The sequence below is a fragment of the Sceloporus undulatus genome, chromosome 8, assembly GCF_019175285.1.
Source record: "Sceloporus undulatus isolate JIND9_A2432 ecotype Alabama chromosome 8, SceUnd_v1.1, whole genome shotgun sequence".
In the NCBI taxonomy this organism is placed as follows: domain Eukaryota; kingdom Metazoa; phylum Chordata; class Lepidosauria; order Squamata; family Phrynosomatidae; genus Sceloporus; species Sceloporus undulatus.
Genome location: NC_056529.1, coordinates 29658461 through 29685706, shown reverse-complemented (window position 1 = coordinate 29685706; position 27246 = coordinate 29658461). Strand labels below are relative to the sequence as shown.

The 27246-nt window shown below is 42.7% G+C and overlaps 1 protein-coding gene across 3 annotated transcripts in view; it reads left to right on the top strand.

The window, feature by feature from the left end:
• The window catches only part of LOC121914234 (transformation/transcription domain associated protein), a 145411-nt gene extending 126949 nt beyond the window's left edge, over positions 1-18462 (top strand). For all 3 annotated transcript variants that reach the window (XM_042437484.1, XM_042437483.1, XM_042437485.1), the window contains 6 exons: positions 1365-1590; positions 4529-4746; positions 8242-8426; positions 10896-11099; positions 12528-12722; positions 17197-18462. In XM_042437484.1, the coding sequence (XP_042293418.1) occupies positions 1365-1590; positions 4529-4746; positions 8242-8426; positions 10896-11099; positions 12528-12722; positions 17197-17481 (1313 nt within the window). In that variant the 3' untranslated portion in view covers positions 17482-18462. The remainder of the gene's footprint in view (positions 1-1364; positions 1591-4528; positions 4747-8241; positions 8427-10895; positions 11100-12527; positions 12723-17196) is intronic.
• The last annotated feature ends 8784 nt before the right edge of the window (positions 18463-27246 follow it).

Here is a 27246-nt window from a genome sequence, read left to right as displayed (position 1 = left end):
TGTTTGATTTGCCCTGGAAAATGGTATGAGAAAGCAGTTTTAAACAGATTGACCTTTGGGTGAAGGCTATGGGATCTTTGGCCGAGAATCCAAACCGATTCCAGACCCACCTTTGACCGGGAGTATTAGGAGATCTGTGGCCCATGTGCGGCAGCTACCCCACAGTTACACTGGTACAGAACAAAATGCTTCCTTATGGCCTTTAGTTTAAAAAATCAACTGAAGACATAGCCCGAGAAGAAATAACTCTCGCCTAATATGAAAACAAATGGCAAAGCAAGCTTATTTAATGTGTAATCTCTGGCATTTTGGCTCATTTTAAATTGGAACAGATCATCTTGAATGGTTTTTGCCAGTGGCTCATCTATTTTATACATGGATCTGCTGGGCAGTATCTGTGTTCGGCTAAAGTGTAACTGCTGTAATAATTTGAAATGTATGTAATAATCATTTTTTTCCCTTCTTGCCCATGATTTTACAATTGTGCAACCTCCCTTTAAAAAATAAAATCCATAAAAATCCCAGGAGGAAGGAGGGAAAATGTAATTCTGGACTTATAATTGGGTAATTGTTCACAAGTAATAGCTCCAGTATATTCTTTGCTTAGCAGGCATCATCTGGAGTACCGTGTTCAGTTCTGGGTGTCCCTTTTTATGGATATAGACAAACTGTTGTGGGTTCAAAGAAGGGCAGCAAGGATGTTAAGAGAAAACAAAACATATGATGAAAAATTGAGGGAGTTGGGCATGAAGAGAGGATTGAGAGGTAACAAGAACTGCATTCTTTATATATCTAAAGGGCTGTCACAGAGAGGAGGGTTCTCTGCTGTTCTATAGGGTAGGACCGGGTTTAATGGTTTCAAATTACAGGAGGGTAGATTTTGATTGTGATCCAATGGGGTATAGTGGTTTGAGTGTCGGAGACTAGGGTTCGAATCTCTGCTTGGTCATGGAAACCCCACTGGGTGACTGTGGGCAAATCACACTCTCTCAGCCTTAGAGAATGGCAATGACTTGCTGAGAAAAGCTCATGAAAGGTTTGCCTTAGGGTCAACATAAGTTGGAAATCACGTGAAGGCAAAATGACAAGAGTTTGATTGAACATTAGAAGAAGCATCTTGATAGTAAGAGCTGTTTGGCAGTGGAACCAATTGGAGAGGTGCTGGGGTCTCTTTCTCTGGATGGCTTTTAAAAAAGGATATTGTAGTTGGAATTCCTACATTGAGCAAGGGGTTGCATTCGATGACCCTTCCAATTTTGTGATTCTGTTAACAGTTTTCTTATGTTTCTATACCACAAGTGCCGTTGTATATCTCTGGTTTCTGACAAGCAAGACTTTCTGTTATTCATTCCTTTGTTCACTAGACTTCGACTTCAGCGTGCCAGGCTCCATGAAACTTCACAATCTTATTTCAAAGCTGAAGAAATGGATCAAAATCCTTGAGGCGAAAACCAAACAGCTTCCCAAGTTCTTTCTCATCGAGGAAAAATGTCGCTTTCTGAGCAACTTCTCTGCCCAGACGGCTGAAGTGGAAATTCCTGGAGAGTTCCTCATGCCGAAGCCGACACACTATTATATCAAGATTGCACGGTAAAGTGGAGTTGGTAAAATGGAAACTGTTACTGGGAAATGCTCTGGTGTGAGTTCTAGGCTGCTGTCACACTGCAGAATTAAAGCAATCTGACACTGGCTTTAACCATCATGGTTCCATCCTAGGATTTATAGCTTGTTGTGCCACCAGAGTTCTTAGACATAGAAGGCTAAGTAGCTCACAGATCCAGAATTCCCCACCATTGATCCATGACAGTGAAAGTGGTCTCAAACTGCATTAATTCTAGTTTTAGCTGCTCAAACACTGTGACCTGAATCTGTTCTACTCTGAACTAGAGTAGACCCATTGAATCTGTTGGATTTTATATAGATGTTGTCTCCATCTTGCATCTGATCCAGTGGGTTTGCTCTAGTTGAGACTATCTTTAAATTTCAATGAGTTTTTCTGTTTCCCATGCAATCGATTGGGGCTGAAGGTCTTTTATCTGTACTGTAAAGTTCCTCTCTATTTAAAGTTTGTTTTGATGTGAGAGGAATTTAGTTCTTTGTTGATTTTGTTCTTAAAGGAAGCAGTGAGTAATTTTCTTGCCGCTGCAAGGAAGTCTTGAGAAACTACCTTTTGAAGACTATTCACAGTTCAGGAATTAGTCTGTATAAAATTCACAAGTGGTAATTTTGCACTGAAAACAGCATTTTCTGCACAGGGAACAGCATTTTCTGTGCAGAAAATAATATTTAGGTGTAAAAATATTATTTTCTGAGCAGAAAATACTTTTATGGTGCAGAAAATACTGTGTTGCAAAAAAGGAAAGAAAACCCTCTGTGAATTTTGTGCAAACTTAAGTCCCAAACTGAAGATTCTCACTAGTCCAGGATTCTCCTCATTGGGTTTCCTGGCATTTGGGAGTCATATTTTTCAGCCATTTGTCAAATAATTTTGAATATTCATCCCATCACTAGTCTGTTAGGTTATATAGCTCCATGTACTTGGTTGCAGAATCACCAAATTTGGTGGTGTACTAACTAGTAGGACTCAAACTAGAATGGCTTCAGTATGTTCCTCTCCCTCTACATTGCATATTTTTGCATCAGCTTTGGCCAAATGTGTTAGACTGCAGTTCAAGTTGACCTCCAGCCAATTGGTGGTGAAGGTCTTCCAGTAAAGGCTAGATAGCCATCAGTTAGGAGGGCCCTTGCTCTGTATTTGTGTGTGGTGTGTGGATAACACTTGGGCTGAAAGCAATACATAGGGAGACAATCTAGGCAGCGGTCTTAGTAGACGTGATTCAATAGTGTGAAGCAAGAGCCAAAAAAGCCAACGTAATTCTAGGCTGCTTCAACAGGAACATAGTGCCTGGATCAAGGGAAGTGGCAGTGCCATTCGATTCTGCTTAAGTCAGACCTCACCTGGAATAATGTGCCCAGTTCTGGGCACCACAGTTCAGGAAGGATATTGACAAGCTGGAACATGTCCACAGAAGGGTAGCCAAGGGCCCAAACAGACAGGCCAAAGTAAAGCTTCTTCGGGTCACTTTGGAGGTATGCTGTTTAATTGATGCATACATCCTAAGTGCATGCATGCATCCTAAGCGCACCAAAGCTACGCTGCAGTTCTTAGGACTGGAGCGTGGCTTTGGCATGGCTTCCGGTCTCTTAGGATGCATGCAACATTTAAACAGCATACCTCCAAATTGTCCTGAAGCAGCTTTATTTTGGCCTGTCTGTTTGGGCCCCAACATAATCAAAAGTCTGGAAAGCAGTCTTTTTGAGGATTGAGGGAGCTGGATATGTTTAACTTAGATAAAAGAAGATTGAGAGATGACATAACAGCTGTCTTTAAAAATGTGCAGGGAAGTTACTGTATGTAAAGGTTTTTTCCTGCTCCAGAGACTAAAGCACAAACCAATGGGTTCAAACTACAAGAAAAGAGAATTCACCATAACATTAGAGAGAACCTCTTTACAGTAAAAAAATTCTCAACAGTGGAATAGTGCCTTGAAGGACAGAGGACTCTCCATCTTTAAAAATCTTTAAACAGAGGTTGGATGGACATCTTTCAGGAGTTGTGTATTCCTGCCTCCGGAGGGCGGAAAAAGGAGCTGCAAAATGCAGCTCCTTTTTGCGCTTTCTAAAGGGTATCACAGCCATAGCAGCACAGCTTTCTGATGCCCTTTTGGTGCTGCATCATCTAGATGCAGCGCCAGAGTCGCACCATCCAGAATGGTGCGCGGCATCATTGTGCAAGGGCGGAGTCATGGCGTCCAGTGTGCGGACGCGCCGCTGTGACTCCACCCATAGGCTGGCACTTTGTGCTGGTCTGTACTGGGCCTAAGTCAGAATCTGGATCTCCCAAGTCCCAGTAATTATTGCTCCATGCTGACTCTCAGTTTGGAAGCTTTCAAGTTGTACAGAACTGGAGTAAAAAGCCGTTAAAGTATCTGTGTGCATTTGATTTTCTTTCACCATCTTTTTAGATAGATTAAATTGTGAGAGAGATTTCAAGGAAGAGGAAAGGGGGGTGTTCAATTTTTAAACCCAAAGCCATCTCACGACATGCTTAGGATTACACTCCCACCGGGGGTTTCTCTGTCAGCAGTACGAAAATCATCACCTCATCTACACTAAACAACCTATGTTCATAAAAGAGGGACTTTTGTCATTCAATTTGGAGAAGACAAAAGGCGCAAATGCATCTGTGGAAGGCTTTTCATGCAAAATATCAATCCTGGCTGAGCCGCATAATAGAAAACGTAGATGCTTAAAAGGTTGCATCATTATAAAAATTTATAATGGAAATGTTGGTTTTACAGAAGCTCAGTTGCTAATATGCTTCCTTTTGTTAGCTTTAAATATGGCATTTCAATTTCTTTCCCCCTTTTTAAATCTAGCTTTCATCTTGGAGGAGAGAAATGAAGCTTTAGATTCTGAAAGCTCAGGTGCTTTTATCTCTCTCTCTTTCTCTCCTTTTTCTTGATAGATTTATGCCCAGAGTGGAGATAGTACAAAAGCATAACACTGCAGCTAGAAGACTCTATATCCGAGGCCATAATGGAAAGATTTACCCGTATCTCGTAATGAACGATGCCTGCCTGACCGAGTCACGTAGAGAAGAGCGAGTATTACAGCTCCTTCGCCTCTTGAACCCCTGTTTAGAGAAGAGGAAAGAAACCACAAAGAGGCATCTCTTCTTCACAGGTGGGTACAGCAACATCACTCTAGAACCACAGATTTGTGCAGGACATTCTCAAGTCTCCTTCAGGTGACTTTTAACAACGTTCTGGGTTTCTTATGAGCAGCTTTAAGACATCTCAGGGAAGTCTGGTTTTTCAGTGGGCCCCTAACATGCAGACTCTTGGCAGCCCAGTGAGAAGGATGTTACGGATCCCATTTGCAAACCTTGGTGTAAATGAGACAACGTTCTTAGATCTATCTCCCAAGCTCCTTTGCACCCAGAGAGGTGAAAGGCGGCCTGTTTGCTCATCTGCAATGCATATTGAGGAAAGTAAGAAAGTGCAGAAGCCTCTCCTGCTGTTTCTTTTTTCTTGTATGCCCCAATGAGAGATCTTACTTTTCCTCAGAGCCCTCTGATGGATGGGAGGTTTTAGCAAGGATAAATACAGCCTGGTTTATTCCATATATAATGGTTAATCTTTAAGGTGACAGAAGGCTTGTTATTGTTATAACAGGCTGGTTGGTAAGGCAAACCAATTATCCGTACAGTGGGGATGGATACATCAATATATTTCTGGTCCAGGTTAGTTTTGCTGTTCATTAATTAAAAGCAAAAGGATGAGGCCAGTAGGTCGCTTTCCTTCCACCTCTCGGTGCACAGCGAACCTTTAGATCTGTCTGTGAGTCTGTCTTTCATGCGCACACGCACACAACACACAAATCAAAATTGTATCGACATCTGTTCCTTTGAATGGGTCCTATTTGAGCTTCATTTCTGCTTTCCCGTTCTTTCTGTGCCGCTGTTTTTCTTCCCTGGTTTTGGGTTGCTAGACTAATCCCTACTTCTAGCAGACCTTGAAAAGCTAATGTGAAGTCGAAAAGCTACTTTAAAAGTAAAGAGATACAATTATAGTTCCAAGGTCTCCTAAAGCTGTTAGTTCCTTCTAGAATTGTGTTTAGTTTTTACAAAATCTTTTCTTTCTTGTTTCCTGATACTTACAAGTAACTGAGAAAGTTGATTTCTGGCCCCATACAGACAGGCCAAAATAAAGCTGCTTTGGGTCACTTTGGAGGTATGCTGTTTAAATGATGCATGTATTCTAAGAGGCTGGATACCGTGTCAAACCCACAATCCAGTCCTAAGGGCTGGAGCGCAGCTTTGGTGCAGCTTCCAGACTCTTAGAACCCAGGAATCATTTAAACAGCATACCTCCAAAGTGACTCGAAATAGCTTTATTTTGGCCTGTCTGTATGGGGCCTTCTGGTTCTTAAAAAAGTCTGCATCTAAATGCTATGAGTTTCTGCTCTGTGGCACAAAAAGCAGTCTCCCTCTGTGTACCCAAGTGCACCCAACACAGCTTGAGACAACAGCATAAACCAGTAATTAAACCATGAGATGTTCCTCCTCCAACATTTAATGAGGCAACACCCTATAACTAGAAAAGTAACTTATACAAAATTACAGTTGCTTCACAAAAGTCATCTTTCTGTTACATTACAGGTTGTAGCTACCCATCCTCATTACTGGAAAATGAAAATATTTTCATGAAATAATCTAAAAATAATGTAATTTTAATTTTAAAAATAAATATTGGAGAAGGAATTAATTAGAATTATCTGTAATAAGTTACTTCCAAACTGATTTCAAAGCAATTCCTGCCCAAATTTGACTGTGTGTGTGTGTGTGTGTGTATGTGTGTGTGTGTGTGTGTATATATATATATATATATATATATATTCATTTTTATTCTATGTGTAAAGGCCAGCCACCTATGTCCTATCTTATTTTGTTCTTCCACTTTGCTTATGGATTGCCTTTTCATGCCACCTGGGATGCAACTTGTATCTCAGCCAAGCAAGTGTCACAGAGTGGAAGCAGGCCTCCAATGAAGATAAATTAAAGCTTCTCACGGATAGCTTTTCTGAAGGGCAATGTATAAAACTTCCAGAAAGAAATCCTGCTAAATATTGGTTCAAATGATGCATGCTCCAAAATCGGCTGGAAGCCACTTGGGGGCCTTGCCAAACTGGAAAAGCTGGCTCCAAAAGAAGTAGATTTAATCCACTCCAGCCAGTGGCCCTTTTAGGACCATGGCAGCTGCCCACTTTGGAAGCAGGCCCTGTGGTCTTGGTGCAGTCCTTCTGGGCCATCTGCTTCGGCCCATAGTTTGTGGGTGGCATTGGGAATGTGGCATGTCAAGGTGTGTGTTCTTGAATTCTTTTAAAAAACCGAAAAGAATTGGGAATCTTCTGGTGGCTCTCATCCTGATCTAGACTCCTTGGCTGATAACATATAGCATATGAAGCCAAGCTGGAAGCAACCTGGCAGAATATCAGGGGAGTGGAAGTAACCTTGCTATTGAAGGTCTCTTTCTTGCCATTTTTGAGGATTTTCCTGTCTGGTTAGGCTTTTTTTTTCATATTTGGAATGAAAGACTCAGTTTCATGGCTTAATCGGATAAAGCTCCCATGTCAGCAGTAGGTAGATTCTTATCACAGCAAAAAATATCTCCTTGTCTGCTAAATAAAAAACGAGCGGAGAAGCTACAGATCTCCAGGTTTGCAGTTGGCATGGAGTGGAAACAATGGCCGGTGGGTGGGCAGGAGGAGAGACATGAAATCCTCCTTCTTTTCCCCCCTCCATGTCATACATCCTCCTTTGGAAATGCCTTTGAGAGTGAGGGCTGGTGTCTAGCAAAAACAAGCCGTGCTTTCTTGTGAGTTCCCTTTCATAGTGGCGCTCTTGAGTGTGCTGAGAGGGATGGAAAGTGCCACTTGACACACTTCACTTGATTGTCGCAGCCGTGGGAGAGCTGATATCTGCATACTAATTTGACAGCCGGTATATTGCTGTATTTGTAGGCATTATTAATCCGATGCCCCCTTTTTTCCTCCTCCCCTTGTTACAGCGCTGTCAGTGTACATGGTGTTTTAAACAGCATAGAGGCACTAGTGGTCAGTGAGCAAAATCTGGGGCAGACATCTCTGGTTTTCACATAGATGTGTTTAGCCAGAAAGGTGTTCCAAGCTCAAGGCGAAAGTAGCCCAGATGTCCTGGCTGGGAATGATGGCATTTACATCCCAAACACACCTAGAGTCGGCTTGTTCCAAGCTTGCTAACCAGAGTTGGTGGAGAGTAGCAGTTTTCAGCTTTTGATCAACCAGATATTTTGGACTTCAAGTTCCAGAGCTTTCCTCCAGAATGGCAGATGGTAAAAAAATCGGGGGATTAGCCTTTCAACCCATAAAATACTGCAGTGTGAGAACCAGCTGGGAGAGGAAGCGGCCTTTCAGTCACTGTTGAAGTGTCCCATCACCAGAACAGAGGTGTGGGCAAGGACATAGAAGGAGATCAGGGCAGAGGAGGCGGTTAGCGTATCTCCAAGGAGAGTTCTGAAGGGAACTACAGGTTGTGATTATTACAACCACCCATGAAAGGATGAAAATATGGCCTTGGTGAGAGTGATCCTTCCAAACATTTGTTTTTCATGGCATTCTCTTGTTCTTTTTCTTCCCTAGTCCCTCGAGTCGTGGCAGTGTCCCCGCAGATGCGCCTGGTAGAAGACAACCCCTCTTCTCTCTCCCTTGTGGAGATCTACAAGCAGCGCTGTGCCAAGAAGGGGATTGAGCACGACAGCCCGATTTCTCGCTACTATGACAGACTGGCAACCGTCCAAGCGAGAGGGACCCAGGCCAGCCATCAGGTATTGGGGTTGTGACACATGTGTTTGAAGGCTCACCCTTTTCGAGGCCTTAACTTTTTCTCATCTCATATTGGATGCATCCTTCTTATGCTTCCCTCACCCATCTCCTTTATTGGTAAAATAATATTTCAAAGTGGAACAACCAGAGGGGACTAAGCAGGCACCTGCAGCACATTAATATTGTGGAAAACCTCTGAAAACCCTCCAAAGAGACTCATTACCTCCCCACCTTATGATTAATAGAGCATAATTTTTATAAAAAGAGAAGGTGTGCCTCACAGCAACATTGTTAGGTGGTTATAAGGTTTTATTTTAAATTGCTTTCTGGCTCAAACATCAATTAAAGTTAAGTTGATGGGTACATGAGGTTACGTTGATGGGTACATGAAACAAGGCTTTCTTTATACCAGCACCTCAACAATGGCACTCCCTAGTCATCCTTCCTTCCTTCCTTCCTTGCATTTAAGTATCTCCTCCCAGCCTGCAAGGGCCCTTGAGATAATGCATAACAGGTAAAAGCATTTCAAACCTGGCTTTTTATTAACGCCTTTGGGGAAGCATTTATTTCAAGGATACATGTACATCGTTGCCGTTTTTAATGTGGTTTTAACTGTTGCTTTTAAAGTGGTGTTCATTGTTGTTTAAAGTGGCGTTCATTGTATTTATTTTGTCAAAATTATTTATGCTTTTAATGTTTTAAATTATTTGTATAGTACGTTGCCCCGAGATCCTGCGATAAAGGATGAGGCAGGGGTATTTCAATGAATAAAGTAAATAATACAGAGCTAAACATTTTTAAAAACATTAAAATGCTCTTTAAGAGCTTTTCGAAACAATCTTTAGAAAAATGTCCGTAAAAATAATTTTAAAGCAAACAATGAGAGCACTTCCAAATAGCAAAGGTCATGTGGAACTACATTGTTTTGGCTTCCTGATAGAAGCTCAAAAGAGATGGAGGCAGCCTGACTTCTCTTTGTGGGGAGATCCATAGTCAAGGTACCCCTTCAGAGAAAGAGCCTTGCCACATACAGCCGCCATCCTAGCTTCACGAGTTTCCAAGAGCTGTTTTCCAGTGATTTTTAAGTTCAGTTGATGCAATGGGTCCACTTTGGTTGGCATTCACAATTAGATTTAGGCTTGAAAGTTCTGTCCAAATGCTGTCCTTGGCGTCTTTTTTGATTTGTAGGGAAGTCTATGATGAGTCTTTTGCAGTTTATTTATTTATTTATGGTATTTATGCCCTGCTCTTCAGCTTATGGATAGTTATTCAAACAGTTCCCTGCCCTCAGGCTTACAAGCTAAAACACTGTCCCAGCACCTTTTACTTGGAGTCTTAGAGCTGACCGAGATACAGATTAAATCCTGCTGAAGTGGCGCAAATAAGACTTAATGTTCCATTATCGTTCTGAGATGTCCATTTCTAGCAGGAAATGATTAGTTTAAAAGCTTTAATACATAATGTCAGACCTAGTGCCATCCTCTTTCCTCCTCGTAATTGATGAAATTCCAGGTGCCTTGAGTCCCAAAAGTTCTCTCTGTAATAAACAACCTTTCATGCCTTGAACAGCGTAAAATAAAATTAAGTGACATGGAACATCTGTCTCCTTTCTCCTCCTCCTCCCGCGTCTCTCTTTTTTGAGGCTCTTACCTTCAGGTTAGGGAAATGTAGTCTGAGTAATTTAATTTCAGCAAAGGGTGATTATCATTCTTTTCTAGTGCACTGGAGTGAGTCCCCACTTTATTTCTCTTTCTTATTAATTAGTCTAGTTCATGCTGTAGTAGTTCAGTATGGAGGTAGTTCTCAGATGTGTACATGGGAGGGACAATGTGGCTGCAGTTTGTGGGGCAACAGTAATGCCCAGGTGCTTTATTCTAATCTTTATGGCAAAGGGACCATACAGATGGGATTTGGTTCCAGGACCCCCCATGGATAACAAAAATCCATGGATGCTCAAGTCCCGTTAAATACAATGGCATAGTAAAGTGGTGCCCCTTATATAAAATGGCAAAATCAAGGTTTTCTATTTGGAATTTATATTTTTTGAGTATTTTCAAGCCGTGGATGCTTGATTATGCGGATAAAGAAGTCCTAAATCTGACCCACCTGGGGACCCAGTCTGAGCCTCTGGCCTTCTCCAGAGGACCACACCTCTTCATCATGACCACATCATTTGTTGGTTTCACAACTTATGTATCCCCCCCCCCCCTCCAATTGCGTAAGGTTGAGATGCCTGTTTTAAGGTTTATATTCTGGCAGTAAAAGATTTAAGTTAATATATGCTGGTATTTTGGATCCCATCCTTTTGTCTTTGGCTTCACCACTGGAATGCGGCTCATCCTTTTGTCTTTGACTCCACCACTGAAATGTGACCCATTTGGAATTGAATGTGGCCCTTGAGCTGAAACTGATTCCCTGTCGTCTCTGTAGAGAACGCTTCCTTCCTAATACCTTTCCTCTCTCCCTTGTAGGTTCTCCGTGACATTCTGAAAGAAGTGCAAGGCAACATGGTGCCGCGCAGCATGCTGAAGGAATGGGCCCTGCATACGTTTCCAAATGCCACCGATTACTGGACATTCCGGAAGATGTTCACCATTCAGCTGGCCCTCATCGGTTTTGCAGAATTTGTCTTCCATTTGAACCGACTGAATCCCGAGATGCTTCAGATTGCGCAGGTACATATTAAAGCTGGTTCATGCACTACAGGGTTTTCGCTTGATGACTTTTCCATTGAAGGTTGACTTACGCATGTTGAGTGGCCTTTCATAAATACAATGACACACAGGGAAGTTTGGGTATTTAATTTTTTTCTATTCTGCCTTTTCATACATATTGGTCTCTCAAGACAAGAGGTATTTTTAATAGTTGTTACCATTACTAATAGCTGTAATGGGTTTAATGCACATTTCCAGCTGAAGAGGTTTGCTTGCAAAATTGTTCAGAGGGGGTTTGCCATTGCCTCCAAAGTGAGTGTCCCCAAAGCTCACCTACTGAGCCTTCTGGGTGAAAGCGATTTGGACCTGTGTCTTGCAGCCTCTAACTCAGCCTTCCCTAACTGGATATCTCTACCTGGGTATCCTCCAGATATTGTTTGGGCTACAACACCCATGATTCTTGACCGATAGGTACACTGACTGGGACTGATGGTAACTGAATTCCTTAATGTCTGGAGGGTGTAAGTATTTACATCACATTGGCTTAAGAGTTTAAGGGTAATGCAAACAATAAGATCAATTAGCTTATCTGTAACCCTTGTACAGTGCAGATATGAAAAGTTCCAAATGTAATAGTTACAATTAAAATGTTAAGGAAAGGGGGGAATGTAGTGAGAGGAGGTTCCATGTGGTCTTTGGCTGACTCTACAAAACTGTCCCACCTCTTCTTCATTTTTTTTTTACCTGAAAAAATGTGTTTGGGGGTCTATGAAGGGTTTCTGAGGGTTCGGTTTTGTGATTCAATTGTATTTTGGGAAGGCTGCCATCAAAGCAGCAAAAAGGTCACCATAGTATCCCTTCTGGTTGCCAGAAACAACAGCTGGTGAGTCATCATGTGCCCCGCATGGGGATTGGCATTAGGGAAAATAGTCTTCCAAGACCCAGTGCTTTCCTACCTCTGATTTAAAAGGTGCCAAACTTTGTCTAAATTTAAATTTAATATTGACCCTCATTTATTTTCTTTCTTTTTTGGTTTGACACACATGCATAACATGCACACTGGCTTTTCACATGCTCACTCAAAATGGACAATGAAGCTTCTGTACTGAGAAAGGGTGGACCTTCCATTGCTCTTGCACAGGTACAATAACAAAGTCTATTATTCAGACTTGTCACCTTGCAGGGGCTGTTCTTGTCTGTCAAGAGTATCTGAAATTCTTGTTAACCTTATTCAAGACTTGCATTGCCTGAGTTGGAGGCCACTAGAATGGGAAGAACCACTGGGAACTCACTGTTTTATTCTGATCTCATTTATACCTTGAACTCTAGGGAGGTCTGGTGGGCACAAATTGAATGCTTTTGGTTTTAGGTAGCTCCGACATCCCAGACTCCAGAACCAATTTCCATACGTAGAATTACACGTGCCTCTATTTTCTTTGAATGTGTTAGGATACCGGCAAACTGAATGTGGCATACTTCCGGTTTGATATCAACGATGCCACAGGGGATCTGGATGCCAACCGACCCGTCCCATTCCGGCTCACACCAAATATTTCTGAGTTCCTCACCACCATTGGCGTTTCTGGTCCCCTCACTGCGTCTATGATTGCAGTTGCTCGCTGTTTTGCACAGCCAAACTTCAAGGTAAGTGTATAGTTGATGCTGCAATGTGTCTTCTGAGACTTCAAATTAAAAACACATTAAAAAATCGTGAAACTCTTTTTGGTTGTCCTGTCGAACTTCGCCATCCTTTCTCACTATGGCCCCACATTGTTCTTCTCTGGAACTGTTAAGAAAAAGTTTAACCAATTCTGATTTTATATTGCTTTTTATTCATTGCTGCAGCTTCTTTTGATAGTGGTTGAAGTTTTAGCTGCTGCTTCTACTCACTCTGAAGGAGGTGTCATTAAAAATAATTTTAAATTAATTAAAAATTTAAAAAATAATTACAGTATTACAGTTGGCCCTTGGTATCCGCTTGGGTTTGGTCCCAGGACCTGCTATGGATACCAAAGTCCGTGGAAGCTCAAGTCCCATTAGATACAATGGCATAGTAAAATGGTATCCCTTATATAAAATGAAAAAATCGGGGCTTGTTTTGAGGAGTTTACATATATATATACATTAATATTTTCAAACAGTGGGTGATTGAATCTGTGGATAAAGAATATGTGATCATGGAGGGTTGACTGTATATTTTTTTAAAGGTTAAAACAGTTAAGAACACCTTTAAAACATAATTACTGATTTTAAAAAATGAGAACTACAGCACAGAACACCACTTCACACATACCTCTGCTACATAATTTAAATCTCGAAGGCCTGTCTGAATAAAAAGGCCGAAAAGCCTAGTAGCCGAAAGGGAGTGGGGAGGGGACCAGCTGAGCTGCCATGGGAAAGATTTCCATGACCCAAGAGATGTTTCTGATCAGTCACAGAGCAGAGCAGGGAGTAGGGATTCAGTTTGTAATGGATGGGGAAGAAAGAGGCTATTAACCACGTGGAGGTTCTTCTTTCCTTCTGCTCTTAATGGTGTGTTTAATCTCTTGGTTTTCACATTATTGGTTTTGATTTGACGTTATCGGAGTTAGCTATCCTGAGTGACCTTCTTTGGGAAAAAGTGGCATTAAAATCCAATGAAGAATAAAATGAGTGGGCTGGGAGAGGAGGGATGGAGTGCTCTTCCTCTCTCCTGCAACACCAAACATAGAAACCTAGCGCACTGCTGCAGAAGGAACGGGGCTCTCTGACAGTCCTCTGCAGTTTTTGTGGGTTTTAAAAATCCCACCTTTTGTCCTAATCTGAGATTTAAGGCAGCTTTTGAAAAGATGTTTAAAAGGTATAAAACACAGAGTCATAATCATGATTCAATTAAAAGCCATTTCGAAAGTGCATTGATGAAGGAGGTGCCTCACTGTCCAGTTGCCAGTCAACATATAGCAACCCTATGAATTTCACAGGGTTTTCTTAGGCAAGGACTCTTCAGAGATGGCTTAGCCAGCTCCTTCCTCTGAAATATAGCCTACAGCACCTGGTATTCTTTGGCAATTTCCCATCCAAGTACTAACCAAGACTGACTCTGTTTAGCTTCCAAGATCTACAGAATCTGGTGCCTTTAGGGTATGGAGATCATGCAGATCTTCAGATGTTGTTGGAGGGCAGCTCCCAACTACTCTGTCCAGCACAGTCAATGGGGAGGAATGGTGGAAGCTGGAGTCCAATGGCCTATAGGAGTTTCCATGTTTCCCATTAGGATTAGGGTGAGGGGCAATACGGCAACTACCCCATATTGTGCATCAATAGAAGTATAGTGTCTAGATCAAGGGAAGTCATAGTGACACTCTATTCTGCTCTGGTCAGGCCCCACCTGGAATACTGTGTCCAGTTCTGGGCGCCACAATTCAAAAAGGACATTGAGAAACTGGAGCGTGTCCAAAGGAAGAAGTAACAAAATGGTGAAAGGTGTACGGAACCATGCCTAACGAGGGAATGACTTAGGGAGATGGGGAGTTTAGCCTGGAGAAGAGAAGGTTAAGAGGTGATATGATAGCCCTGTTTAAATATTTGAAGGGATGTCATATTGAGGAGGGAGCAAGCTTGTTTTCTGCTGCTCCAGAGACTAGGAACCGGAGCAATGAATGCAAACTGCAGGAAAAGAGATTCCAGCTCAACATCAGGAGGAACTTCCTGACTGTAAGGGCTGTTCAACAGTGGAACAAACTCCCTCGGAGTGTAGTGGAGTCTCCTTCCTTAGAGGCCTTCAAACAGAGGCTGAATGGCCATCTGTCAGGGATGCTTTGATTTGGATTTCCTGCATGGCAGGGGGTTGGACTGGATGGCCCTTGCGGTCTCTTCCAACTCTACGATTCTATGATTCTATGATTCTAATGATGTTTTCTTTTTAACTCATATTGTGAGTGGCCGTGGGTCCCATATAGCGAGAAAGGCAGGTTATAACTACAATAAATAAACCACTGTCTCTAAAATCATCACATTGGATTTATACATTGAGCTGAAGCACATTTGAAAAAGGACTTCTCTAGTTCTTTCCTCTTTGGCAACAATTTTCCAGACAATTTGATAGTGATTAAACTTTCCCTTGTCTAAATAGCAGATCCATGAAAGTCCAGTTGTTACCACATTGGTCCAGCTTCTTGGGCAGAATTGCAGCCTAGTGGAAGATAATTTTTGCTCTCTGCTTGCTGTGTGGAATAGAAATTAACTTGCCTCAACAGTTATCTTCCCGTTCCAGCAATGCCAATGTTTTTTTGCAATTTGAGGGAGGATGATGTGAATGACAAATGCAGCCTTGTTGAGTTCCTTTTGAATAATGCCACAAATAAGAATCTATCTTGGCAGCTTGTTAGCAGGGTAGGAAGCCAAAGATATAGGATGTTTTTGAAGGACTTCAGCGCCTGGCAGGGTGCAGCTTGCTAAAGGAAGTGGGCTTATTTTCTTTTGAATTTGGAGACTTCACCAGGACGAAACACCTCACTGTTGGGTGGCAATTTGCAGTTGCTGCATAGTACACGGAAAGTGCGCATGGTGTGCCGTGTGAGTTTTGTAATTAGGCATCTTAAGACTCCACCTCCCGTTGCACTAAATCCTCTCCCAACTGTTTAAATGCAAGCAACAGCAACAACAAAAAGTCTGAAAAGTGGAAAGGATTACAAGATAGCATCCATGGGGGCTTATTTTCCCCCCTCAAGTACTAAGTGCATCCATAATGATAATGTTGATAAAGCATTTAGAGAATCAAGCCCACCCCAGCTTTGGTTCCTCTAGATCTCTTGAATATGTAGCCCTCCAAATGTTGAGACTCTAACACTCCCACCATCCTCAACTTTGTCCAGTCTGGCAAAGACTATTAAGAATTTGACTGTGGTCCCAAACGCACTGTAGAAATAATCCAGTTTGAGACCACTTTAACTGCCATGGCTTAGTGCTAGGGAATCCTGGGAATTGTAGTTTATCATGGCCGCAGAGCTCCCTGACAGAGAAGGCAAAATGTCTCACAGAACTACAGTTCCCTGAATTCCCTAGCACCAGGGCAGTTAAAGTGGTCTCAAACTGGATTATCTCTATAGTGCGTTTTGGACCTATGCTTAAATACTAAGGAGGTACAAATGGGGTGTACCACCTCGGATTTACCAGTTATTTACTCTAGGTGGAAAATCTACAGTTGGCCCTACATATCCACAATTCTTTATCCACAGATTCAACTATCTATTGCTTTAAAATATTTTAAAAATATACCAATTCCCAAAAGCAAACCTTGATTTTACCATTTTATATAAGGGTCACCATTTTGCTATCCACTGTATTTAATGGGACTTCAATGGAACGTCTACGGATTTTGGTAGCCACGCGGGGTCCTAGGACCAAACCCCAGCGAATACCAAAGGCCTGCTGTATTTTGTGATGCTCTGCATCTTTTTAAAAAACAAGAAATTAACCTCCCAGAGTTATACTAGAATAAGTTGTTTTTACAAAGGAAAAAGAAATATACAGTCTTTAATAAACACAACTCACTCTAGACCAGTGCTTCTTAAGCTATCTAATGTGGGAGATTTGACAGACCCCCCCCCCCAATGTTCCAGAGCAGTGATGGTGAACCTTTTCGAGGCCGAGTGCCCAAACTGCAACCCAAAACCCACTTATTTATTGCAAAGTGCCATGTCCCTCTGGCTTTCTAATAACAAACTCTGGCAAACTCTGTGCTGGGGTGACGGCACATGTGCCCACAGAGAGGGCTCTGAGTGCCACCTCTGGCACACGTGCCATAGGTTCGCCATCACTGTTCTAGAGGTTAGCATGATATTTGGGCTCATTGACTACAACTGTTTCTTTCTTTTCCTAAAAACTCGCTACAGGCCAGCGGCCGTTCACTTATGGACTGCTAATGGCCATGGACTACTGCTTCCAGTAGCATTGCCTTCTGAACTTGCCCTCATATAGTGCCCACCGCTGCTTTTGATTTATGGAGAAGGTCAAAATGCCACGGCATACTTTCATTACAGTTTTCTTAAACCTGCAATTCCCTTGACAGTTCCTCGTAGTTAAACATAATTATCTCTTTTTGCTCTCCCTTCCCCTCCGCATCCCGGCTTCCTTGCAGGTCGATGGCATCCTGAAAACAGTGCTGCGAGATGAAATAATTGCTTGGCACAAGAAAACCCAGGAGGATACCTCCTCCCCGCTCTCGGCAGCTGGACAGCCTGAGAACATGGACAGCCAGCAGCTGGTTTCGCTGGTTCAGAAAGCAGTTACCGCCATCATGACTCGACTGCATAATCTGGCTCAGTTTGAAGGAGGGGAGAGCAAAGTCAATACTCTGGTCGCTGCGGCAAACAGCCTGGACAACCTCTGTCGCATGGATCCCGCCTGGCACCCATGGCTCTAGCTTGCCATAGCAGAGAGACAGAGAGAAAAGGTGAAGACTTTGTCTGGAACAATGCCTTGCCTCCATCGCTCCTCCACATCCGTCTTGACCCCTTGTTTGGTGTCGCCATGTTTACAAGAGCATTGGTTTTCCTGTTACAGCCTTCCAAGTTGTATTGCATGCTTAGGGTGCGAGGAATCCGAAAAGGAGATGGCTTGAGAACTGCATAGAACAATCATGTTTTATGCCAGAAGGGAGAATGCAAATGTTTGCAAGACTCAGATTTCTCCAGTTCCTACTTGTGAACTCTTTTGTTGGTTTGTTTTTTAACCCCGTAAGAAATTCGTATCTCCACACTGTGGTTCTTACTGTATGAAGTTTCTTTTTAAATACAAAAAGTGTTGTCTTTATGGTTTCCCTCCCAGTTGATACAAACACTGCTTAAATACCATTTTAAACCATTCAGACGTTAAGTTTAAATGGGCTTGTACAGTGATTTTTTTTTTTTGTAATGCAATGTATAGAAAATCATTCTTATTTTATTTTTTGTCATTAGTCGGAGGAAACGGATCAATTTTGGCAAGTTTTATTCTACCAGAGCAGAAGAAAGGACTCCTTTTTGCAATCTAGTTTGGTGACTCACTTAAGCATAAATGGAAGATCACAAAAGCAAATTTGTTACCCATAAAGATACATATTTGGACGGAACCAGTATAGGACAAATCAAAGATTATATATGATGAACTGGGATTCCCCCCCCCTCGTTTTTTTTTAGGTTTGATTCATTTGTATTTCTACCGTTAAGTAGCTTCCAGAGGAACCATTTTGTAGTGTTTACCTTTGTAATTTAAAAAAGGAAACGGGGGGGGGGGGGGGAGAATTGCTTTTTTTTGCGTCCATGTTAGCAATTTTTATAAACCTTGCAGTGTTGGGAATGTTCTGGTTCAAAATTTGTACAGAGTGAACTTTTTTTCAGAATAAATATTTTGTAAACTGCTTTAATGGTGGCTCATTTCCCTTGAAGTGGACTCTTTAACAGCAGTAAATTGTTATGAGCGAGGGCCAAAATTGAGGGGGGAAAAGGATGTCCAAAACAAATAACAAGAAGCGATGTGCCACCGAGAGTTGTTTCCAGTCCTACTCGACTGTGTGCTCATAATCATTCCGTTCTGTGATTCTCTTTGGACAGCGGATATTAAATCAACCTGAGAACAAGAAGCATACATTCTGAGTGCTTGGCGCAGTAATTAATTGGTTAGCCATTTGTGCTGCTTGAAACAGGGCCTGGAACATCATATGCCTGCTGGATAATTAACATTTGCATAATTAATACAGAGAGGCTGGAAATACGTGGTGGCAGTTGGCACTCTAGTAACCATCGTTCCGTATGACAAAGGTGGGGCCTTTTGGAGACCTTCGGTTCCCCGAAGCCCCTGAAGTCAGTTGTAAAGGACTGTAGGAGGTGTCACTTAAAATGCCTGGGACCCTTTCACGCTACACCGTTATAGCACCATATCCCACTTTAACAACAGTTACCTATGGTTACATCTTTTGGAACCCTGGGGTTTGTAGTTTGGGGAGACACTAGAGCTCTCTGGCTGAGAATTGTAAATTCCTCTCCCAGGCTTCCAGAGGATGTTGTCATGAGAGTTAAAGTGGATTCATAACACTATAATTACACAGTGTAAAATGGTCCATGAAGGGCCAAAGGTTCTCCATCATATTAATCGCTGAGTTCTTGCAATCTCATTCTTGAATGGTAAAGAAGCTGCAACTAATGGAATATCTTGATTTCAGTAAGGCTTTTGACAAGGTTCCCCAAGGTATTCTTGCAAACAAGCTAGTAAAATGTGGGTTGGACAATGCAATGGTTAAATAGATCTATAATTGGTTGAAATTTGGACTAAGTGTCAGGAAGGACTTTATGTTCAGCATTGAAACAGACCACCTCAGAAGGTTGTCTCTCCTTCATTGGAGGCTTTAAGCAGAGGTTGAGTGGCCACCGGTCAGGGAGACTGATGGATTTCTTGGGGTCTTGGACTAACCCTTGAGGTCCTTCCTATATCCATGAGTCTATGGGGAAGACTTCATTCTGTTTAAATCAGCAGGCTTGTTGTTATGTTCCATGAATTCTTCATTTAAAACCTGATTTGGACAAATTGTTGTTCTTCGGCTACCGATAGACTAAAACATTAATTATGTCACATCCATGCGCATGCTGGTGATTCCCAAATGTTGGTCTTCCAGGTATTTTGGACTTCAGCTCCCAGAATCTCTGACTATTGGTCAGGTTGTCTGGGGCTTCTGAAGGTGGAAGTCCAAAACACCTGGAGGAGCAAAGTGTGGAAACCACCTGCTTATACTAAGACTAATGGAAGTTATAATTCAACAACTGGAAGGCCACACCTGGTTTAGAAAAAAGTCTTGAACCTCAGGGCCAGGGTTGCTAAAGAACTGCCACTCCCAAGAGCCCTCACCAGGGCCCAGGCTAGATGGGGCTAATGGAAGCTTCAGTCCAACAACATCGGAAAGGCCAGAGGTCTTTCACCCACCTTTCAATATTGTCATCCTTCCATGTGAAGTGTGGGACATTCACTGAAGCCAAGTCTTTCTGCTAACCCAGACTCCAGTGGTTCCCAAACTTGGGTCCTCCAGGTGCTTTGGACTTCAGTTCTCAGAAGCCCCAACCAGCTTGGACAAGAGTATGGAATTCTGGGATCTGAAGTCCAAAACATCTGGAGGACCAAAGTTTGGGAATTACTGCTTAATTCTGTGCCGTTTGTCATGCACATACAGTAAACAATGCAGAGCTCTGGAAACTAATACTATGATTTCGTACTTCTAGTCTACACCTGTCCTCAAAGAGAAAGATAACAACTTGCTAAAAAGCAGAACATGTCTTTTAAATCCTGCCTTTGTGTTAATGAGCTTTTCCCCACTTCCTACGCGATTCCTATTAATTAGTCCAATTCTGAATCAACTCCACTTCAAATGCTTCAAGCTTTGTGCATCTTCTGGAGGGTGTTTTATTACTGTTTATATATCTATTTAGAATTTACTGTTTCTTGAACTTGCCGCATGGTGCGCTGGAGGAAGGGTGTCTCATATTGAACTGAAATCATACTAAAGAAGACCATAATTAATAATGATATTGATGATGATGATGATGATCATCATCATCATCATCATCATCATACCCAGAAAAAGTAGTCAGCCTTCCATATCCACAGATTTTTTTCCCCCCACGAATTCAAGCAGCCACGGTCATTGCTTTACTATCCAATTGTATAAATGGGACAGTGGCTTAGTAGTTTAATATGCCAGTCCTGATGATTGGAAGACTGGAAGGTTGGCAGTTCGAGACCTGAGTGCTGCATAATGGGTAAACTCCTGCCACTAGTCCCAGCTTCTGCCAACCTAGCACTTCAAAAGCATGCAAATGCAAGTCGATAGATAGGTACCACTTCTCAGTGGGAAGGTCACAGTGTTCGGTGAAGTCATGCTGGCCACATGGCCACCAGAGAAGTCCTCGGACAACGCTGGCTTTTCGGCTTAGAAACAGAGATGAGCATTGCCCCCACAGTCAGTTACAACTAGACATTCATGTCAAAGGACTACCTTTACCTTTACTGGAAGGCCAAAATCCCACCCACTCCTCTCCTCTCGCCCCTACTAAGTTAACTGAGTACAAACATAGTTTTTTGTGGGTTTTTCGGGCTATGTGGCCATGTTCTATACGAGTTTCACCTGTACTTGTGGCTGGCATCTTCAGAGGATGCAACCTGGGTATTTTGAACTTAGTTTGCAGCAATTGAAGTAAGCTGAGCAGAAAGAGGAAAAGTGGGAAGAGGAGGGAGGGGGAAATGGGACATTTTAAAAGCAGCTGAGAAAATGGGATGACAAATAGCAATAGCATTTCCATTTCTATACCGCTTCATATTGAACCAAGCACTCTAAACGGTTTACAACAAGTAAACCAATTTCCAACAACAAACTTGATACAGAGGTACCCCAGGTTACGAAATTAATTCGTTCCGCTGCCGCTTTCGTAACCCGAAAGGCTTTCGCAAGCCGAAAAGCCATAGGCGCTAATGGGGAAAAGCCGCGATTTCGTGCGAAAAAGCGCCGAAAAGCACCAAATTTTTTTTCGTAACCCGAAATAACCTTCGTAACCCGGAACAGTTTTTTTCAATGGATTTTTTTCGTAACCCGGAAATTTCGTAAGGCGGCGCATTCGTATCCCGGGGTACCACTGTATACTCATTTTACCAACCTACAAAAGGATGGAAGGCCGAGTCAACCTGGAACTCTCTGGGATCGAACTCACAACATTGTGGCTGCAGGACCAGTATTTAACCACTGCACCACCAGTATTTAACCACTGCACCACCAGTATTTAACCACTGCACCACTGTTCCTGTCAAATTGGGACAGTTGGGAGGGGTATGTGCATAGTGTGAAAGTGTCCCTATAATTCCCTTTTCTGTCTGAGGTCCGGTGCCTTTTTATGCCCGCCTTGGCCCACCAACAGGCATTTACCATCACGCAGGTGCCAATGAGCCATATCTGCAAGAAAGAAATACAACTGAGATTCCTTCCTTCCTTCCTTCCTTCCTTCCTTCCTTCCTTCCTTCCTTCCTCCCCAGAAATGCAGCTTTCAAATGCATCCGCTGGGGACCTTGCAAAACAATATGCTGTCAGGTTTGGTAAAGTGTTGTGTACGTTTCATTTTTGCTAATTGCATTTTGCTCTCATTTGAAAGAATAGCCGCTCTGACTGAATTTCACGGCTCCCCAGCGAAATATGTAGCTCGGGCTGAGTGTTTTTTGTCATTTTCCGACGCCTGATTCTTCCCCATCCCCACCCTTCCCTGTAATTGGGCTCCTCACGAATTGCCAGATACAACGAGAAAGAGGGAGAATTAATGGGTGCTGAGATGACTCAGAGGATGTCTGTCTGGCAAGGAGAGATTTGTTTTCTGATAGCCAGAAAGGGAAGGAGGGAAAGTAAAAAAGTTCAATGTTAACTTTTTGCATGTTGTTATTTGTATTGCTCTTTTTTTTAATGGTGAGCTGCGTTGAGTCCCGATTTTTGGGGAAGCAGGGAATAAATAAATGCAGCAACAACAACAAGTTGCTTTCAAAGCTGCGATTGTTTCAACAGGATGGATAGATTAAAAAGTATGGAAGCATAACAGCCCCATTCTCTAGGACTTCAGACAGCATTGCCTCAAAATAAGTTGTTGCTTTCGGATGGAATGAGAAGTCCATGGCCCACTAGATGTTGAACTGCAATTCCCAGCAGCCACAGCTAGCAGAGGCCATGGAGAAGAATGCTGGGAACGTCTGGAGAGGTGCACATTTCTTTCCCCTGCTATATGAGAACATTGTGTTTTTGTCTTGAATCGGCAAGAGGTGCTAAACCTCTATATGGCCCCATGTGATGGTGAGAGGCAATGAGAGCATTGCACCCCAAAATAAGAATTCTGCCTCCCCAATAAAATGTCCCTCCACTTCCCAAACTTCTAGCAGTGAACTAACTTAAAACTGGAGTTTTCCTGAGCTGGATTGTCTTAGACGGAGAGAGGTGAATCTTGCAAAACTTCCACATGTCATTAATTTAATACTGGACCTTGTATGTATACAAGGAAGTCTTTCCATGTGTGTGCATTTTGTACACTGCAAGACTCATCTATAGCTGTGTGTGAAAATTCACTCTCAGCCTTGATTTGTGTGCTGACACCACAGAGGCATTCAGTGCCAGATGTTTTTCAACAGCTCATAGCATTTCCCCCATGGACTATCCTGGCTGTGGCTGCTGGGAGTTGCAGTTCAACATCTGGTGGGCCATGACCTTCTCATTCCATCCTAAAGCAACAATATATCCTGAGGACTCATGCCTATGAAAGCTCATGCTACCAGCGTCTGTCTTTCAGTTAGTCTCAAAGGTGCTACATGATGCAACGTTGGGGTAACACCAAGTATAATGTGCTGGTTGTTGTTGTTTTAATGGCTTACATTTTAACTGGTTTCAGTTTTCTGATGGTTTGGTTGTTGTTGTTGTTCTTTTAACTTTTGGGTGCCGTGAATTTCTAAAGTCTCTTTTTGTCAGCTGCCTTGAATCCCAAACTGGGAGAAAGATGGGATATAAATAAATGCATAAACGAATAACCGTAAAACGACTAACCTCTTTAAGTGGTGTTCATCATTTTATTATATTGTCTCTTACATTTACTAATTCTCCTCCACTTTCTGGCAGGTGGCGCTTTCAGGTCTCAGGTCATCTCTGGTTACTCCATTGGACTCATGGAGGCCAACTGAGAACCTCATTTTCCTTCGTCCAGCCATATCCGGAGGGCTGCCGATCCCGCTCCTTTATCCTTCAACAATCCAATCAAAGCCGCTATTTGCACAAAGGGAGTGGGACTGTTGCTTGTTAGAATCTCTGCCGGGGCGATCCATTTAACCCAGGGTTAGCCAACCTGCTCTCCTAAGTCACCACTGAGGAAAAGACACCCGTAGGTTCCTAGAGGAAGGGAGAGCATAGGGTCACGGCGCCAGCATTTATTATTTTTAGAGGTGACATTAGCTTGATAGAGTCAGCGAGGTAAGGCTCACGCAACCGAGCCATGCTTGATGGCCATTTCCCTCGGGGAGATAGGATATTTATCCCCAGCGGCTCCGACGCTGTCAGGACCCTTCTGTCGTCAATCCATCAAGGCCTGATCCTTGCTTCAGCCTTGGTTGGCTTTGGCTTCCTCCGTTTTATTAAGGAAAGCTTGAGTCTGTTATCTGGGAAGGGCGGATGGCGGAGAGAGGGCGAGAGAGCTTGGCAGGCGCTTGGCTGTTCTCGAGCACATTAATTCTTGTCTCTTGTTGCTGCCCGGTGGTATTTATAAGACTTTGGCGTTAATGGATCAAATCGCTGCATTCAGCAAGATCTTTTGATCAGGCGGAGCTGCTCTGTTGGGGACTTTCAAGCCAGGTCAAGAACAGACCCCAAAATCCTCGACGGGCCTCAATGGCCAGTTCCAGTCGCTTTTTAATTGAGGTCCGCAATGTCATTGCAGAAGTTTACAAGCTGCTTTTAATACCTGAAAGGCAAGCCTTCTTCTACCTCCTGCATTCCCTTAGAAAAGCAGAGCAATTATTCCATAAAACAGAGTGGGAAAGATGATAGATGTGTTATTTTAAAAGGATATAAACTGCGTGGGTGGTATTGGCTTCTTCTTAAAAAGATAACTTTAATGCTTATTATATAATCTTTACCATAATTATTCCTTTTTCCCCCTTGTTTTTCTTTATTCCAGTACAGAAGGAATAGAGAGCAATCCGAAGCTTGATGGAATCACTCCTGTCAGTCACCAAGAGGAAAAGAAAGCCAGTGGTTTGAGCATTGGACTAGGATTATGGAGGCCAGGGTTCGATTCATGCTTGGCCACCAAAGCTATTGGGTGACCTTGGGGAAGTCACATTCTCTCAGCCTCAGGGGATGGCAAAGGCAAACCTCCTCTGAGCAAATCTTGCCAAGATAACCCCTATGATATCGCCATAAGTTGGAAACAACTTGAAGGCAACCAACACATACACCAGGAGGAAAAATTAGTAGACAATAGGTTCTCCTGGCAGGACTATAGCTGGGCATCTCTGTTTCTCTGAGATCTTCCTGAATGTTATCTTTTCTCATTCATATATACTATATATATATATTGCTTTTAACTTCTGGAGTTGTAAAATTGTTCCTATTTTTTAACATCTGGAGATTTCAAGAAAACGTTTAGGCATGTATCTAACTATTAAGACAGACACAAAATGGGTCCCTCTTTCTGGTGCACTGGCCGTACCATTAAGATGAGTGAAATAGTCATCTCAGGCAGCAGGTTTTTGGAGGGATCAAATCAAGGCTGGAAAAGAGGAGGGAACTGTATGTAGCTTGCCTTCAGCTCCCTAAGTGAACCTACTTCACTTGACTTCAGGTGTCCTGTGCTCTGGAGCAGCAGAAAACAAGCTTGCTCAATATGACATCCTTTAAAATATTGAAAGAAGGCTGTCTTATCACCCCTTAACCTTCTCTTCTCCAGGCTGAACATACCCAGCTCCCTAAGTCTCTCCTCATAGGGCTTTCTGGTTTCCAGGCCCTTCACCATTTTGGTCACCCTCCGCATGTCAATATCGTTTTTGAATTGTGGTGCCCAGAAACGGACACAGCAGAGGGATATATGGTCAGCTGTCCCATATAGGGAACTATTGAACTGTGGCTGGCAGCATCATGGTTGGGCTGAGAATTGGATCACCTTGTGATGGCTCTAGTGCTCTAACCATTACCTTGCCTTACCCCTCACTGCAATTTTCTCATGCTATAGGGTACTACCTGAAGGGACATGGGGTTGGATCCCAGAGTTAGTTGAACCGTGACTACCTTGAAACCAAGGTAGTTCAGACTGATTTATTTCAATGGGAGTCAGGTCCAGCGGACACAGAGCAACCCTGAGAACAGGAGAATGGTGTGATGCATGGGAAAGATGTGATGGACAATGAATCACATTCAAAGTCCTGTTGTGTCACCCCAACCAGGGTTGGAGAAAGTGAAGGGATCCTTTCTCATCAAATCCAAAATTCCTTTTCATTGCTCCTAATGAGAATCCCACTTTAAAGCTGGTAGATGAATGCAAGAATGCAGCTGATGCAATACCTCCCCATCATACAGTCCTTGCTCCCTTTTAAAAACAGTTAAATTGATTATGTACTATAAACAACTGTATTGTGATATAATATGAATGATAAAAAAGACAGCGCTACACAAAGTTACATTTCATATTAAAGCACACAGCCCCAATACATAATTATAAGATGTCAAAAGTGTTTCTTTGGAACTCCGGTTTTATCTTTCCCCTTCTCCTCATATACTCAATAAAAAAAATTCATATCAAAGAAATAATTGTTTTTCTTTCTTTCCTTTTAGCCTCGAGTTTATTAGTTAATTTTTAAGAAATGGAAGCTAACTGCCAGACCTTCTTATAGCAGGCCATCACCGATATACCCTTTAAATCTTTCCAGAATGGAGTAATAACCAACCTGCCAGAGTCTAATAAATAACTAATTAAGGATTTATGAGATACCTCTGCAATGCCTTCTTGAAAAATGCCCCAAAGGGCCAAACCTGGAGTCTTGGTAAGGTGTGGATTGGTAATATAATTTATTCCGGAGAAGACTGCATCCCGGTACAGGGCCAAAATGGTGTCATGGTTTGAGTGTTGGACTAGGGCTCCAAGAGTCCAGGGTTCGGGTTCCCACTCAGCCATGGAAACCCAATGCATTCCAGTAGTGAGCCAATATCACACACATACTGCCTTAGAAGAAGGCAATGGCAAACCTCCTCGGAACAGATCTTGCCACGATACCCCATAATAGGGTTGCCATGAATCAGAGATGACCTAAAGGCACACAACAACAACAACGACAACAACAACAACTGCAGACTGGGTCAGCCAGACAAATCCTGGGGTTTTCTGGGCACGATTTGTACAGAGGAGGTTTGCCATTGCCTTCCCTGGAGGCTAAGAGTGTGTGACTTGCCCAAGGGCATCCATTACGTTTCATGGCCATGCTGGGAATCAAACCCTGCTCTCCAGAGTCATAGTCCAAGACTCGATCCATTATGTCACGCTGGCCCTTCTACTCTGTATAACATTAGGGGGAATAAAGTTAATTTTTCAAAACCAGAAGTGGACTTTAGGGCCCTTCCCTTTCTTTTTCTTTTGCATTTTTGGTAGTCTGTATGGCTCCC